General features: G+C 41.1%; 1 protein-coding gene across 4 annotated transcripts in view; it reads right to left on the bottom strand.

The window, feature by feature from the left end:
* Nucleotides 1-2,658: 2,658 nt before the first annotated feature.
* Nucleotides 2,659-16,784, bottom strand: part of BLVRA (biliverdin reductase A) — a 51,411-nt gene continuing 37,285 nt past the window's right edge. For all 4 annotated transcript variants that reach the window (XM_031454621.2, XM_064487729.1, XM_031454616.2 and 1 more), the window contains exons 6-8: nucleotides 7,888-7,995; nucleotides 5,997-6,168; nucleotides 2,659-3,023 (exon numbers count right to left, since the gene is read on the bottom strand). In XM_031454621.2, coding sequence (XP_031310481.2) covers nucleotides 2,765-3,023; nucleotides 5,997-6,168; nucleotides 7,888-7,995 — 539 coding nt within the window. In that variant the 3' untranslated portion in view covers nucleotides 2,659-2,764. The remainder of the gene's footprint in view (nucleotides 3,024-5,996; nucleotides 6,169-7,887; nucleotides 7,996-16,784) is intronic.

Here is a 16,784-nt window from a genome sequence, read left to right as displayed (position 1 = left end):
CGCTCAGTGCATGAGGGCATCTGGGCTTCGCTGGGCTCTGTGTTGTCTCTCCCTCAGCTTTATCGGTCAAGCAGGTTACTCCTGCCCTGGGGAGAAGTGACTGATGGGCCAAGAGGGGCCTAAGGGCGCCACGTAAGGTACTCCTCCCAGAGGAATCCCCAACCCATACGAGCATCACTACAGTGGGAGAGCTTTTTCCTTCAGGTTGTAAAGAAAGCCTGCTTTGTTCTGAAATCTCAGACCTCAGTCCCCCCTTTTCTCATTAGACCTTTCGAAGAAGTCAAGAGAGTCTTAAGGCAACGGAGACAAGGAGACCACCTTGTGGGTGCTCTGACCAAAAGGCGGAGGGACACTGGTGGCTTCTGTGAGAAGAGACGTTGTGCCTGGGGAGGCAGGGCAGCCTGCAGAGGAAGTGGTGTTTGGGAAACGCTTCAGTGTGTGTTGTGGGGGAGCCAGGAAGGCTCCAGCTGCCCCAGAGGATGGAAAGGGCGTCTGTAAACAGAAAAGTAAGAACCCACGCTCTGCCTTCTCTCTTGGCTGTTTTCCTCCCGCCCCCTCTTCTGCCTCTGCAATTCCTTCCAATGAATGAAATTAGTAGAGGTTTTCATTCTGAATCTCTTGACCAAACACCAAACAAGCTTGGAGTGAGCAGTCATCAGTATCAACCAGAAATCACAGAGTCCGTGACAGAGACTCCCTCCTTGATTCAAACTGCAGTCAGGCTGCTCTGAAGCCTCTTCTCAACTAACCCTCGCCTTTTGGACTTCCATGTCTGTCTGTACGTTGCCCAGTGTTAGCGAAAACGCTAAGTCCCTCAATATCTGATCCAATTCCTCGTCCATCACTCTTGGGATCTGACCATGCCAGCCTGCCTTCAGCAAGAATCTTGTCAAGTCAGTGTAGCCAGAGTCCCCCCTCACTTCTGATGCTTCCTCTCAGTCCCTGTCCATCCACTGGTCCCCACCCTGCTCCTTGGCTATAAATATTGCCCTCATTGTATGCAGAGTCCGGTTTTATCCCGAGGTCTCTTTTGCCCGTTCACAACTGTCCTGAACAAAATCTGCTTATACTACTTTACCATCCAGCTCTGGTCTTCTTTGGTACCCACCCTACTTCTAATATCAAATAGGGCCAGTATTTTGAAACAGCAGTTATCAAGCCTCAGTGGGAGAAATGATCGCGCTATATTTTGATTATGAAATATTTAGTACTTACCTCATGTTAGATGATGCAGAACCTTCAAAAATAGATAAACAATATTTTCTGGCCTCAAGGGACATTTGATGTGGATAATAAAGCAAGAGAACAGTTGACCAGTATTTATTACAAATTATTTTTACATGGCAAATAAGAGAATAACCTTAAGGATTTTTTTTTTTTTTTTAGATTTAAGTTAATATATTTGCCTGCTCTACCTTGAGGTACTATGGTGATGGAATCATAGAGACAGAGGTAGAAAGCAGAGTTTGCTCCCATCAGTGATCTGACAGCTTCCAAACTCACTAAAGCTCCCAATGGATGGCGGAGGGCAGGAAAAAACCCAAAGGGAGACATTTACAGACGCAAGAAGTCTGACACAGCTTTGAAGAAAATGCAACCGGACCGCCGGTTACACGAAAGAGCAGCTTCCTGGGACCAGCTCTGCCTTGACGTCAGCGGAGTCTGACTGGACGTGAGCCATGAGTCCAGACAAGCCAAGTGCAAACACATGTGGCTTCCCTGGATGCCTCCTCCTCTGTCTCCAGTCTCGTCTCCAGGAGACTTCTGAGTGCTTTACCTGAATGGGAAAGCTGACCATGCCACCCCGTTAAACAAGGCCCTTAGCTGCCTCTGCACCGCCTGATAACACCCCAGCTGCTTCTCCTGGACGGCAGGTCCCCACAATCACGTCTGCCTCCCTGGGACTCCCCGCTCCAGACCCGGCGCTCCAGCGACCCCGTCCCAGGGCACTCGCCAGGCTGCTTCTCACTTCCCTCCCTCTGTTCATGCCAGTCCCCCACCGGAAAGCCCATCTCTATCCTCAGACCTGGTTTGGACATCTTCCCTGAAGCTTTCTCCAGATGGCCAGGGGCATCTCTTTTACCAGACCTCCTCCCTTACAAGCACCAGTCTGTGCGACTGGTTCCCTTTTTGATGCTGTGAGTTACTGAGGGCAGCTGCTCCATCTCATTCATTTTTAGGGTCCCCAGCACCTGGGAGAGTCACCCAGTGCGAGTTTGTTGGGGAAAATAAAATGCCTTAAAGCTGGGAAGAGGGTTCAAGGCACTGTTTCTTTTTTTAATCCTAATCTTTATTTTTTTTAATGGAGGTACTGGGGACTGAACCCAGGACTTCATGCACGCTAAGCACCCACTCTACCCCTGAGCTCTACCCTCCTCCACCAAGGCACTGTTTTGCCGTGGTTTAGTGTATGAGTCCGGCTTTAAAAGGCTCGTTCTGCTATTTACTGTCTGGGTGACTTCAAACAAGATTTCCCAATACCCTAAGGGAACCAAGCCTGGTAATAACCCACCCAACAGGGCTGTCGGGAAGAATAAACGAAACGAGGCATCTGAAGCATTCAGCTCCGCTCAACCGCGCTTGGTTCCATTTTCATCCCCACTACGTTGCGTCCCCACCCAAGTATCACTCCCAACACAGCTCGTGACAATAAGCAAATCCTGTTTACCCAAGACACGTTTAATGGTAAGAATAGAGATAAAGGTCAACTCAGTAAAAACCAGACCACGGTCTGGGCTCCGCAGAGCCGCGCCGGCCCCTCCCCTTACTTCTTGGAGCAGCAGTGTTTCTGGATCTCCTCCGCCAGCCACAGGCAGTGCAAGATGCGCTTCTTCTCCGCAGCCAGTTCCTTCTCCGAGAACTGGCCCAAGAGTTTCTGGACGAAGATATTTTGATCCTTCAGGAAAATATTCTTATTGATGCCTACGTTGGGCATGTTCTCCAGGGACCCAGACTTGAAATGGAAGCTTAAATGTCTGTTTCGCTTTAGGCCGGGTGCCTTCTCTTCAATCCACGTCAGCGGACTGCGGAGGCAGAAGGGGCAAGAGCGTTAATTACACGCCGCGCACGGGACGCTTCTGGTACCTGCGCGCCCGGGCGCGGGTCCGGTGTTGGGCGCATCTTCCCTGCAGCTGCTGCTCCACGCGGTGGCTCGTGGGTGGGGGGCGGGGGGCATCCCGACCTCCACCGGCCTCCCAGAGGCGATGGTCTCCAGCTTTACTGCCCAAGGCCCCCTTGATTGGATTTTACCACCAGGCAGGGGAGTGCGCTGAATGATCTTGGTGTGAGCACCATTTTTGTTATTTGGGAGTTTTTACCCTGAGTCTTACAGATCCCTCCAGGGGATCCAAACCTGAGATCTTGTGCAAACTGTTGTTTCCAAGTGCATGTACATTCTTTATGGGAAATGATTCTTAGAGTTCTTTCATCACATTCTCCAAGAAGTCTCTGACCCCACCCACATGCCAGGAAAGACCAGACTCCTCCTGCCCATACACAAAACACCCGTTTCCGTTTCAGATTTGACCCTCTGGCTAAACGGCAGCCCTCAGAAAAATCTACAATCCAAACAGGACAGACTCCTCTTCTTCAAAGCCTCGCCTTCCTCTGGGGCTATCTTTTCTGTCTTTACAGTAGATAAAAGCTGTGTTATCTGCTTCATGAAAACCAGACAAACCTAAGAGGACTCTGACCGAAAGGAGCTTCATCGAATAATATGACAGGAAAAATATAAAATCTGCTTTTCAAAAAAAAAATTCTAAAAACAATACAGCATTGATTTAAGGACGTTTTCAATGAAAAAAAAAATCCATCATTCTTTCACCTAAATAGAAGTTATCTTCAGTTTGAGACAGTGCTTCCAAATATTTACCTATATGTACATGGCATATAAATCATAAAGTATAAACACTGTTTGATCATGTTTACTTATTTTAAAATATTTTTATGACCCTACAGATACTGCTCTTACGGTTATTGTCTGCAAATCACATATGACCGGTTACAGAATTCACTGAATGTTTTGTTATTGCCCAATATTTAAGGTCTTTCCAATTTTAACTTCCTGCATTCAACCTCTTCACACAAATATATAGTTTCCCTTCCCTCTTCTGAGAACGAAGGAATGAGAAGACTTGCTGTGGGCCTCTGGCGACTTCTCTTTGCTTTCCCCTTTTGTTCCTGCAGGGAGTCAGGGTCAAGGATGAGGCAGCAACTCTGCTGGACTGCTGGGCTAAGTGATGGGAGTTTTCAGTGTGAGCAGGGGAAGTGTTCCATCCTGAGGATGTACCAGGGTCCCCAGCCTCTTGTCTCCCGCCACCACTTCCTCGGATCCCTCCTCCTGTGCCCAAGGGCCTGGGAGGGCAGGTTAACCAGCCTGGCGAAGAAACTGTGCCCTGCCTCTGATGTCATAATGGTATCACATAGTGATGTGGTGATGGACATAATCAGGCTAAAGATACAGGTGTGGGGTTGCCAACAAGGGGCCCAAGCAGGTCACTTAGGATTGTTTCGGGTGCTCTAGGAAGCTCAGGGCTGCCTCCAACCCTAAAGGAGGCCTCCTGTCAGCTTATCTGGCTAAACTGGACCTGCATCAGAGCGGGGGGTGAACGTTTCAGAGAAGATCTGAGGTGCACAAAGGGGAAGCCACGCCCATACCCACGTGCTGGGAGACACCAGGAGAGATGTGGACAGGATGACTTCCTCATTTTGTGGCCCCGTCTGCTAAACACTTGAAAAGTCATGCTGTTTCCTATTTACATATTTAAGTGAGGACATCGGCTGTTGGCACTTTACTGGCACCGCACCTGCGCATGGACAGGTCTGCCCGTGGCTGCAATTCTAACACTCACACGGCCGACGTCATCAGAGCTGGGGCCACCACCGCTGTCACTCCCCGGGCAGCACTTCCGGGGTCTGCTGGCTTTCTCTTCATCATCTGCGACCCCTGCCTTTCCCTCGCAAAGGAGAGACGCCGCCCCATGGACCCAGATCCTCTTCTCTTTTTGTAAAAACCAAATGATCTGTTTTATTACCGAGAGACCCACCTACCTGGCAACACATACAGAAACACTCTGAAACCCTTGCTGCTTTCAATCTTTTGCACAGCCCGGGAAAATTATGGTTCTGCTTCTGTTTATAAAGACTTGGTATGAGGTATTTTATCTTGAAGGGTGTTTGCGGGGGAAAGAGCTCCCTTTAATACCAGACGGGGCTCACCATTATCTCCGCTTCCTAAATTATCAGCAGAGGACTTGATTTTGAAAAATAATACGGGAAGGATGTTCAAGTAGACTCTGCAAACATTTAATACTTATTTCTGGTGTTGCGTATTTCATCCTTTGTGGACTGATGGCCATTTATGGAAGATGCCGGGCACTAGAGGATGTCACCACTACCCAACTAGAAGAATTATCGGGGTGTGTGATTCACCAGGTTCAAATTGAGGCTTTAGCAATGGAGGAAGCAACAGACACCACCCCAGTACGATCTTATATTCAACCCGAACATCTCTGGGTCTTTGGGCCACGTTAAAGTCTCTTGAGCGTTTAAAGAAAAGAAGACTTGGTATGAAAAGTAAAGATTCAGAACATTTTGGGAATAGTGTGACCGTATGATGTGATGCTAAAGCCGAGAAGCAGTCGGGCACGTGATAAGCAGGGTGCAGTGTTCATGGCAGGGGCTGGCTCGTTGCTCACAGCAAAATTCTTTCAACTTCACGTGTCTGCAACTTGCGCAATACAATGTTGGAAAGAATTCAGGTCACAGATGTAACTGGATTTCTGCCCCTACATCTGAGACTCATGCACATTTGTGTGGCTTGGGCAAGGGTGATGGGTTAAATGACATCCTAGCAGCTATCCTGCTGGCAGAAGCAGACGGCCCTTTCTGGAGTCAAGGGTGGGGGTCTAGGCCCCCGGGACCTCCCCATCCTCCCTTGTGAACACACCAGGACATCCTCACTACTTCCTTCTCAGCCACAGCTTCTCACGACCTACCTCTTGTTCTCTGTCTCCAAGCACACCGTCATTTTCATATACTGATCTTCCTTTCGTTCTTCCAAGGTGGCCGACACGAGAGAAAGCTCCCCGAAGAGGGAGACCAGCCAGGTCAGGCGAGAGATGCCGCTGAACGCGGGGAAGCCAAACCGCTCTTCTTCCAATGGGCCAGCTGTGGGGAATCACAGACACGTGGGAACCGGAGGTGAGGGGCTGGCGGCTGCGGGTGGAGGCGGGTGTCGCAGGGGGCAAACACATGTGGCTGGGTGATCAGGACAACGTGACCTTGCCTTACGGCTTGGGTGTGCCCATGATGGATACTGATGGTGACTTTCAGAAAGGCATCTCCCTTTTATCTTGTTTATTCAATTTGGTTTGTCAGTAAAAAGAGAACATTTGATTGGAAACAGCGGTCCATCGAGCCCACAGGATAACAGAAAAACATGTGAGGCTTGCACATGTGCGCACATTTGTGTGCATGTACTGTGTATGTATGTAAACACACATGCACACACACGTGCACCTACGTACCCATCCTTAGTGAGAAAACAAATAAACGAAAACCTAATTGCCTCCCCTCCAAAAAATAAACAAAGGAATGCAAATCAAATATAACCTAGATTTAAAAGCCCTCACACCTGTTTACATTGCTCTATAAGCCGAAGATTTCTTATGAACTTTATTGACTTAATTCATAATTATGGATATGTTCTAAAAAAAAGGTAACAAGTTATAAGTAAAAGTGAACAAAGATTGTAAGCTTGGTAGACAACAAGGCTGGACATCACTAGGGCCTGAGTAGCAAACTTAAGAAAGAAAAGCATCTCCCCTGGGCTTCTGTTCTCTGAGAGGGCTGAGCAGACATCCCAGGTCTGAGCCACGGGGTCCAAGGCCTGAGCTCCCGTCTGCCCCTGCCAAGTAACTGCTGGGTCAACTTCGTGAAGCTACCCGCCTCTCTGAGCTTCATTTAAAAAAAATGGGGCTAATATACACCCACTTCAGAGGGTTATCCTATGAATTAACACGAAGTAACCCGTCTCACACACGCAGCACAGCTCCTGGTGCTGACTGATGGTTATTACCACCTGTTGCCACAACTCTCATGATACCATCGTTTTAAAGGATGAAGATGGATTCTGAAATGACGTTCCACTGTATTTTCTGGACTCTCATGAAGGGACGAATGGTTCTACCACTTAACGATGCCAGAGCACGTCAGGGTTTCCTTTCTGTAATGAGAGCCCTCGGGAAAGGTGGCCCAGATACCTCTGGGTGTAGACAAGTCCTAGGAATCCACCCAAAGGAGACTGCAGAGCAGGAAGCTCCAGAATGCTCACTTCTTATTGCTAACAGAGGTGCTCAGAGAATGACCAATGTAAAGTAAATCACTAAACATACGGCAGGTCAAATATTCTGACTGCAGCCAACGTCCTTGTAACTTGATGGAGAGAGAAGGGAACTGTGCGTATTGTTTGCTCCACAGAGAAGTATAAACATGTCCTCTTCTCCAAGAACCTTTCTCTCAGTCCTTTTTAAAACAGAGATCTCATTGTCAACCTCCTGTGGAAAGTAACCTCCAACTCATTAAGGTTTCACGAAAGAACATTCTACCCAGTAGACTGGGCCAGCGGCATAAATGTACTTGAGATTTCTAAGACACTTTTCCTCCAAAGCCCACTGAGCAATTAAATCTCATTTGAAGAAAAAAGAACAATAGACATTTTTATCATCTGGGGATGCGTGGGAAAGTGAAAGTAAATTGGCCCTCAGTCTGAGAGTCTTTAGGAGAAATGAATGAATCCAAGCTCACATTCTAAGAGTTAGGGAAGAACCCAGCTGGCCTTCCGGCCTCACCAGCCACGCGTGACCTGTGATCCCACCGAAGACTGACCTGTGAAGAGGAGAGACCCTTTCAGAAGGTCCTTCCCCACCACTTCTTTTTTCAGGAATGCAAACTCCTCCATCAAGAGTTCAACATGCTCCTCATGCAGGACTTTCCCTGTCATGCCAAAGATGGAGTGAAAAAAAAGGCCATCAGCATCAATGGTGTTATTTCCTTTTTTTTTTTTTTTTAACTTTTTTAAATTGAGGGATAATGGGCAAATATGATTGTATATATTTAAAGTATACAATGTATGGATTTGATATACATACGCCCTGTGGAATGATGACTAGAATCAAAATACTTCACACATCCATCGCCTGACGGTTAAATCTTTGTGTGTGTGATGAAAACGCTTAAGACCTACCCTCCACAACTTTCAAGTCCATGATTCCATATTATTAACTATAATCACCAGGCTGTACATTAGAACCCCAGAACTTACACTTCTCATAACTGAAAATTTGCACCCTTTGACCTACATTGTCCTATTTCCCCTTCCCCCAGCCCAAGGCAACAACCATTCCAATCTCTGTTTCTATGAAACAGAAACAGGCTTTTCTCTCTCTTTTTGGATTCCACATATAAGTGAAACCATTACAGTATTTGTATTTCTCTGTCTGACTTCTTTCACTTAGCAAAATGCACTCCAGGTCTGTTCATGTTGTTGCAAACGGCAGGATTTCCTTCTTTTTCGTGGCTGAATAATACTCCACTGTGTGTGTATATGTGTGTGTGTGTATATATATATATATATATATATATATATATATAGATAGCACATTTTCTTTATCCTTTTTATCTGTAGAAAAAAGTTAGGTTGTTTCTGTAGCTTGGTTATTGAAAAGAATGCTGCACATAGGGGTGGCATGTATTTTTCCTAATTAGTTTTCATTTTCTTTGAATAAAAACCCAGGAGTGGAACTGTTGCATCTTATGGTAGTTCTAGTTTTAATTTTCTGAGGCGCCCCCATACTCTTTGCCATAGTGGCTGCACCAATTTACATTCTCACCAGCAGTGCACCAGGGTTCCCTTTCCTCCACATTCCCATCAGCACTCACTGTCTCTTGTCTTTTTGACAGTTCTGACGGGTGTGAGGGTATCTCGTAATTTTGAATTGTATTTCCCTGATGGCTAGTGATACTGAGCACCTTTTCATAGGTCTGCTGGCCATCTCTGTGTCTTCTTTTTGGTATTCTGTTCCTCTGCCCATTTTCAAATTGGATTATTTGCTTTTTTTGCTATTAGTTTTATAAATTCTTTGTACTTTGAATATTAACCCTTTATCAGATGTATAGTTTGCAAATATTCCCCCCATTCTGTAGGCTGTCAGTTTATTGATTTGTTTCCTTGCTGTGCAAAAGCTCTTTAGTTTGACGCAGACCTCTCTGTTTATTGTTTCAGCTTTCATTTCCTGTATGCTTGGTGTCTTAGCCAAGAAATCACTGTCAAGATCAATGTCAAGGTGTTTTCTTCTAAGAGTTTTACAATTTCAGGTAAGTTTTTTTTTTTTTTAAACAGCTTCATTTGTCTTTGATACATCTCAAGATAATTTTTGTGAATGATGTAAGTCAGCTAGGGGTCCAGTTTTCCCAACACCACTGATTGAAGAGACTATCCTTTCCCCACGGTGTGTTCTTGGTGCCTGTGTCAAAAATTAGTTGACGGTATATGCAAGGTTTGTGCCCAGGATCTCTGTTCTGTTCCACTGGTCTATGTGCCTGTTTTTATGCCAGGACCACACTGTTTTGTTTACTATGGCTCTGCAATATAGGCTGAAATCAGGACGTGTGATGCCTCCAGCTTTGTTTTTCGTCTCAAGACTGCTTTTATCATTTGGAGTCTTTTATGATTCCATGCAAATTTCAGGACAGTTTTTTCTGTTTCTGTGAAAAATGCCATTGAAATTTTGATATGGACTGCACTGAATCTGCAGGTTGCTTTGAATAATGGTATGGACATTTTAACCATTCCAATTTTTCCAATCCAAGAACAAAGGTTATCTATCCATTATTTGTGTCTTCTTGAATCTCTTTCAGTGATGTCTTGTAGTTTTCAGCGTACATCTCTTCCTTTGTTAAATTTATTCCTAAGTATTTTATTGTTTTTGATGGCCCTGTAAATGAGCTTTTTCTTAATTTCTCTTTCAGATAGTTTGTGTATAGAAATGCAACTGACTTCTGTACATTAGTTTTATATTCTATAACTTTACTGTATTTATTAGTTCTAACAGTTTTTGGTGGTCTTCGGGGTTTTCTATATATAAGATCATGTCACCTGAAAAGAGACAATTTTAATACTTCCTTTCTAATTCGGATGCCTTTTATTTATTATTCTTGCCTAATTACTCTGGCTTCAGCTTCCAGTACTGTGTTAAATAGCACACAGTGGTTATTACTGGCATCCTTGTCTGTTCCTGATCTCAAGAGGAGAGGCTTTTAACTTTCTGAATATGATGTTAGCTGTGGATAATCTTTAATACATTGAGAAACATTCCTACTATACTTATTTTGTTGAGGTTCTGTCATGAAAGGATGCTGAACTCTGTCAAGTACTTGTCCTGCATTTATTGAGGTGACCATATGCTATTTCTCCTTCATTATGTTAACATAGCATATCACATTTATTGATTTACATATGTTGAGCCACCCTTGCAACCCAGGGATGAACCCCACTAGACCATGAATGTGCTCATGAAATAAATAATAAAGAAATAATAATACATAAATAAATAATAAATACATTATTTCCATAATGTATTTCTGTCTGGATTATCTATCCACGGTTGAGAGCAAGGTATTGAAGTCTCCTGTTACTGCATTACCATCTAGTTTTGCCTTCAGATCTATAAATATTTAACACGTTTATGTACGCCAACATTGGGTGCATACACATTTATAATTTTTATATCCTCTTAATGAACTGACTCCTTTATTATATATGACCTTCTTTTTCTCTTGTTATATATAGCTTTTGACTTTAAGTCTATTTTGTGTTTTCTTTTGGTTTTCACTTGCATGGACTATTTTTCCATTCCTCCACTTCTAGCCTATGAATATCCTTAAACTGTAAGTGTGTCTTTTGTAGGCAGCATATATTTGGGCCTCTTATTTATCCATTGAGCTACTCTTGTCTTTTAATCAGAGAATTTAAGCTATCTGCACCGAGTGTAATTACTGATCGGTAAGAATGCACTGCAATTTTGTTAACTGCTTTCTGATTGTTTTATAGTTCCTTTTTTCCTCTCTTTGTAAGCTGATGATTTTTGTTTGTCATGATAGCCTTTGATTCTTTTCTCTTTATCATTTTTGTATATATTACTGTTTTTTCTTTTTTTATTACCATGAGGCTTTCATAGTACATCTTACAGTTATGGCAGTCTGTTTTAAGATGATAACAACTTCAATTGCATTAAAAAAAAATTCTACACATTTGCAAGTAAATTTACAAGTAAACTGACTAGCCCCCAACACAATTATGTTTTTGGTGTTCCAGTTTACATCTTTTTAATCTTGTGTATCCATTAACAAAATATTGTAGCTAGAGTTATTTGTAATATTTTTTCTTTTAACCCACATACTAGAGTTTAAAGTGATTTACTCACTGTTGCTCTATTAGAGTATGTGAATTTGACTATGTACTTACCTTTACCAGTAAATTTCATACTCTCATATATTTTCATGTTACTAGTTAAACATCTTTTCACTTCAGCTTTAAGAACTCCCTTTAGCACTTCTTGTAAGGCAGGTCTAGAGGTGACAGACTCTCCCAGACAAAAGCTGAGAGAATTTATTTATCTCTCACTTCCGAAGAACAGTTTTCCTGGATAAAGTAGTCTTGTCTGATGTTTATTCTTTGAGCACACTGGATGTATGAGCCTCCTGGCCTGCAAGGCTTCTGCTGAGAAATCTGCTGATAGCCTTTCCAGGATTCTCTTGTATATAATGAGTCTTTCCTTTTTTCTTGCTGCTTTCAAAGTTCTCTCTTTGTCTTTGATTTTTGTGAGCTTGATTAAAATGTGTCTTGGTGACAATTTCTCATTTTGATGGTTGTATGTGGTAACATAATGTTTTTATTTGCTGATATACACATGAAATTAATGGGGATCAGGTTGGCAACTTACTCTCAAATAATTCAAGAAAAAATAGTTCTTTGTACTGTATTTATAACTCTCCTTTAAGTTTGGGGTTATTTCAAAATAAATACACTTCAAAAAACCAAAAGAAACAAATCGTTACAGCAATAAAAATGTAAGTGGAGGCCAGAAACAGTCATGGATTATGAAATAAAAAATAATTACTTAGGAGAAAATAAAAGGGCAACTTTCAATTGTGGACCTAAATTCTTAACGCCTTCATTTCCTCAAACATATTTCAGCAGCTTTCTCACATAAACTATATATATTATGAAATTCCCAAAGAACCAATTTTGGCCTCATCTTTCAAAATAGAGTGTTCTGTCTATCATAAAAATAATAATAAATGAGTGTTTGTAGATTTGGGAGGAAAATTAGAAGAAATAAAAGATACTCGTGGCCCTATTTACCAGAAAGAACCACTACTAAGATATTGGTATATTTCCCTCTTGTCATTCTGCTGTGAATAATTTTTCATGGTCGTGATCGTATGGTAGAAATAGAATTATATTTTTAGTTTTGAAGTACAAATATAAATTCACGTCACTGAAGAAAATTGAAAAAAAAAAAAACGTGGAAAAGCATAAAGAAAAAAATAAAACCACTTGGAATTCTACCAGCTAATCACTGTTACCATTTTGTTTCATTTGCTTTTTTCCCTCCTTGTATATATGTGACATGATGTTTATCTTGTATTTAAGCAATACAGGAATGGTCTCAGATCCTAGCTGAGAGGTGATCTGAAGAGAATTTAAGTAATAGGTAATCAATGTCACTGTGGGGACAAATGACCGACCGGAAAGGGGCACTAAGGGAACTTACTGGGGTAATAAATATGTTCTATACGTTGACTGGAATAATAATTACATGAGCATATACTTTGTCAAAATTCATTTAACTCTGCATTTAAAATCTCTGAATTTATCTTAAGGAAATTATATCTCAATTTACAAAAGGATAAGGACTTAGGTCACTAATGTCGTCAGATGAATACCAGAATTATTACTCAGTTCCTTCTCTGGCTTTTGTGTTGGCCTATTCAGAGCTGCTTTTGTAGAAGAAATAAGACTTAATTCTCAGAAGTTCTTATGTCATAAGGTGCTTGCTTTGTAACTAGTTTAATAGTTACAACTAGTTTGAACTGTTGATACAAGTACTAGAAAAAGTTTGTCCCACTTCAAATAAGTCAAACTTGGCAAGCTACCCCATCTGACTGGTGGAGTGACAGATGGGGCTTGAGAAACACCAATTCGGAGAAGAATCCTGAGAAAAAACAGAGGAAGAGCAGGCCATGCGCTGCCCAGACCAACAGTGGCACTTTATGTGTGCCCATGAAGAGAAAAATACGATTTTCCATTCCATTTGTGATATGCAAAATGCAAAAAGTACCCCTAACCAAGCACTAGCCAACTATAGGAAACGCAGTGCTGGGACTTTTTCTGTGGCATCCGGGGTAAATATGTCCAAACAGTTATGGTTCTCAGAAAATTCTTTCTTACGTAAAGATGAGATCTCCATCCCTATAATTTATAATTCTACCCACTACCAAGAGAAGCAATACAGCATAAATTTACTTTCTCTTTCCGTGGAGAGCTTTTAATATATCTTAAGATTTTTCTCCTTTACATTAAATATTTAAACTTCTCTAGTGATTCGTCCCAATTATGTGTAACTTTTTAAAACTTGTTTTTATTTGGGGAGGATTATACTGTATGTACGATTTGCTACCTTCTCAACAATTTTTAAAAATGTATTGTTCTATTTCGTGCTGCTAAAACAAATTATGCTCATTATAGAAAACATGAAAAATACAGAAAAATATAAAGTAAATAAAATCATCCCAAATGCCACTACCAATAACCACTATTAAAACAAACTGCCTTTACATCTGTATTTGTTTTAAAGTAATACTACATATATGTATATATAGTTATGTAACCTGCACTTAGCATTTATCCATGTATAATGTAACTTTTCTTATGATGATGAGAATCTTTATGACTTTTAGAGCCTGAATAGTATTCTATCAGATGAATATGCCGTAATTCACCATTAACCATTTTCTTACTTTTATATACCGAATTCGCTTGCCATTTTCTGCTCTTACAGTGTTGTCATGAACACTTCTGCCCAAAAAGCTTTTTACGTATTTCTGTAAAATAAGGTTTACAAAAGATCTGAACTTTTTAACGTTCTCTGATACATATTTTGATTTTCCAAATGGCTAAATTAATGGTGGTGCATTTGGAACCTTCTGATTATTGTGCATCAACACGTCCACTTGAGGTCAAATCCTCTCTTCAACTTTGATTGCTCTCACTAAATTTATTTAGTTAAAAAAAAAAAAACTGTAGTAAAAAACATGTAACACAAAATTTACCAGAGCAACCATTTTTAACTATACAGGCCAGTGCTGTTAACTGTAATTACACTGTTGTGCAAAAGGCCTTTGGAATTTTTTCATTTTGCAAAATTCAAACTCTAGACCCAATGAAAAACAACTTCCCCATCTTCCCTACCCCTGACCCCTAGCAATCGCCACTCTATTTTGTTTCTATGAATTTGACTATTTTAGATACCTCAGACCGTATTTGTCTCTCTGTACTTGCTTATTTCACTTAGCATAATGTCCTCAAGGATCTTCCAGGTTGTAGCTTGTGATAAGATTTCCTTCTTTCTTAAGACTGAGTAATATTCCATTATAAATATATGCCACATTTTCTTTATCCTTCATTTGTCAATGGACATGAGTTGCTTCCTCTTCTTGACTATTGTGAACAATGTGCCATGAACATGGGTGTGCAAATATCTCTTTCAAATCCTTTCAGTATATACTTAAAAATGGGACTGCTGGATCATGTGGTAATTCTAGCTGTAACTTTTTCAGGAACCTGTATACTGTTTTTCACAGTGGCTAAACCATTTGACAGCTCCGCCAATAGTGCGCAAGGGCTCTCATTAATTTCTCCACACCCTCACCAACATTCATTATTTTGTTTTGTTCTGTTTTTTAATAGCTGCCATCCTCATGGGCTTGAGGAGATATCCCAATGTGATTTTGATATTCACTTCTTTAAACACTAGTGATTACGAGCATCCTTTCACATGCTCGTTGGCTGTCTGTATATCTTCTTTGGAGGAATGTCTATTCAGCTCCTTTGTGCATTTTAAAATCAGGTTATTTATTATTGCTGCTGTTCAGTGGTAAAAGTTCTTTATATATTTTGGATATTAACCCTTATCAGATACATGATTTGCAAACACATTCTCCCATTCCCTAGGTTGCCTTTTCACTGTCAACTGTCTCCTTTGTTATGCAGAAGACTTTTTATTTTAGTGCAAAATCCCACTTGTCCATTTTTGCTTTTGTTGCCTGTGCTTTAAGTTGTCGCATCCAAAAGATCATTGCCAAGGCCAATGTCAAGAAGCTTTTCCCTATGTTTTCTTCTAGGAGTGTTATAGTTTCAGGTCTTATATTTAGGACTTAAATCATTTCTGAGTTAATACAGTATAAGGTAAAGGTACAACTTCATTCTTTTGCAAGTGGATACCCACCTTTCCCAATGCCATCTGTTAAGGAGACTGTCTGTTCCCCCAGTGTGTGGTCTTGTTTGCTTCTGCGCTCCTGATTCTATTCCATTGGACTATCTGTGTTTATGCAAGTACCACACTGTTTCCATTACAATAACTTTGTAATATGTTTTGAAATCAGAAAAGGTGAGGCCTCCAACCTACTTCTTGTTTTTCTTATTTAAGGCTGTGTTGGTCATTCGAGGTCCCTTGAGATTTCATATGAATTTTTGGGATACTTTTTCTATTTCTGTAAAGAAAAACCATTGAGATTTTGATAGGAATTGTACTGAATTTGTAGATAGCTTTGTGCAGTATGGAATTTTAACATCATTAAGCCTTTCAATTCATAAACACAAGATGTCCTTCCATTCATCTGTGTCTTCCTTAGTGTTTTTCAGCAATGTTTTGCAGTTTTCAGTGTACAAGTCTTTTGCCACCTTGGTTTGGTATATTCCCAAATATTTTATTTTACAAAAAAACCCCACTGTAAATGGGATTGGTTTCTTGATTTCTATCCAGACAACTCATTTTTAGTATATAGAAACACACTGATCTCTATATGCTTATTTTGTATTCTGCAACTTCACTGAATTTATTAGTTCTAACAGGTTTTTTGATAAAGTCTTCAGGGTTATCTATATATAAAAGCGTGTCATCTGCATTTAGAGACAACTTCACCTCTTCCTTTCTGATTTGGATGCCTGGCATTTCTTTTTCTTGCCTAATTGCTCTGGCTCCAACTTCCAGTACTATGTTGAACAGAAGTGGTGAAAATGGGCATCCTTACTTTGTTTGCTGATCTTGGAGGAGAAGCTTTCAGTGTTTCACCACTGAGTATGTTAGCTATGGGCTTTTTATATATGGCTTCTATTATGACGGGGTGGTTTCTTTCTATTCCAAGTTGTTGAGTGTTCTTTTTTTTTTTTTAATCACAAAAGGGTGGTGAATTTTGCAAACGCTTTTTCTGTGTCAACTGAGATGATCCTGTGGAGTTTGTTCATTCTATTAAAGTGGTATGTATATACACTACATTGATTGGTTTTCATATGTTGACCCATTCTTGCATTCCAGGAAAAAAATCCTACTTGATCATCATGTATAATCCTTTTGATACACAGTTGAATTTGGTTTGCTAGTATTTTGTTGAGAATTTCTGCATCTATATTCATTAGGAATATTGGTCTATAGTTTTCTTGT

This window comes from Camelus dromedarius, chromosome 7 (genome assembly GCF_036321535.1).
Source record: "Camelus dromedarius isolate mCamDro1 chromosome 7, mCamDro1.pat, whole genome shotgun sequence".
NCBI classification, from domain to species: domain Eukaryota; kingdom Metazoa; phylum Chordata; class Mammalia; order Artiodactyla; family Camelidae; genus Camelus; species Camelus dromedarius.
Note: the sequence above shows the minus strand (reverse complement) of the source record. Positions and strands in the feature narration are given on the sequence as shown.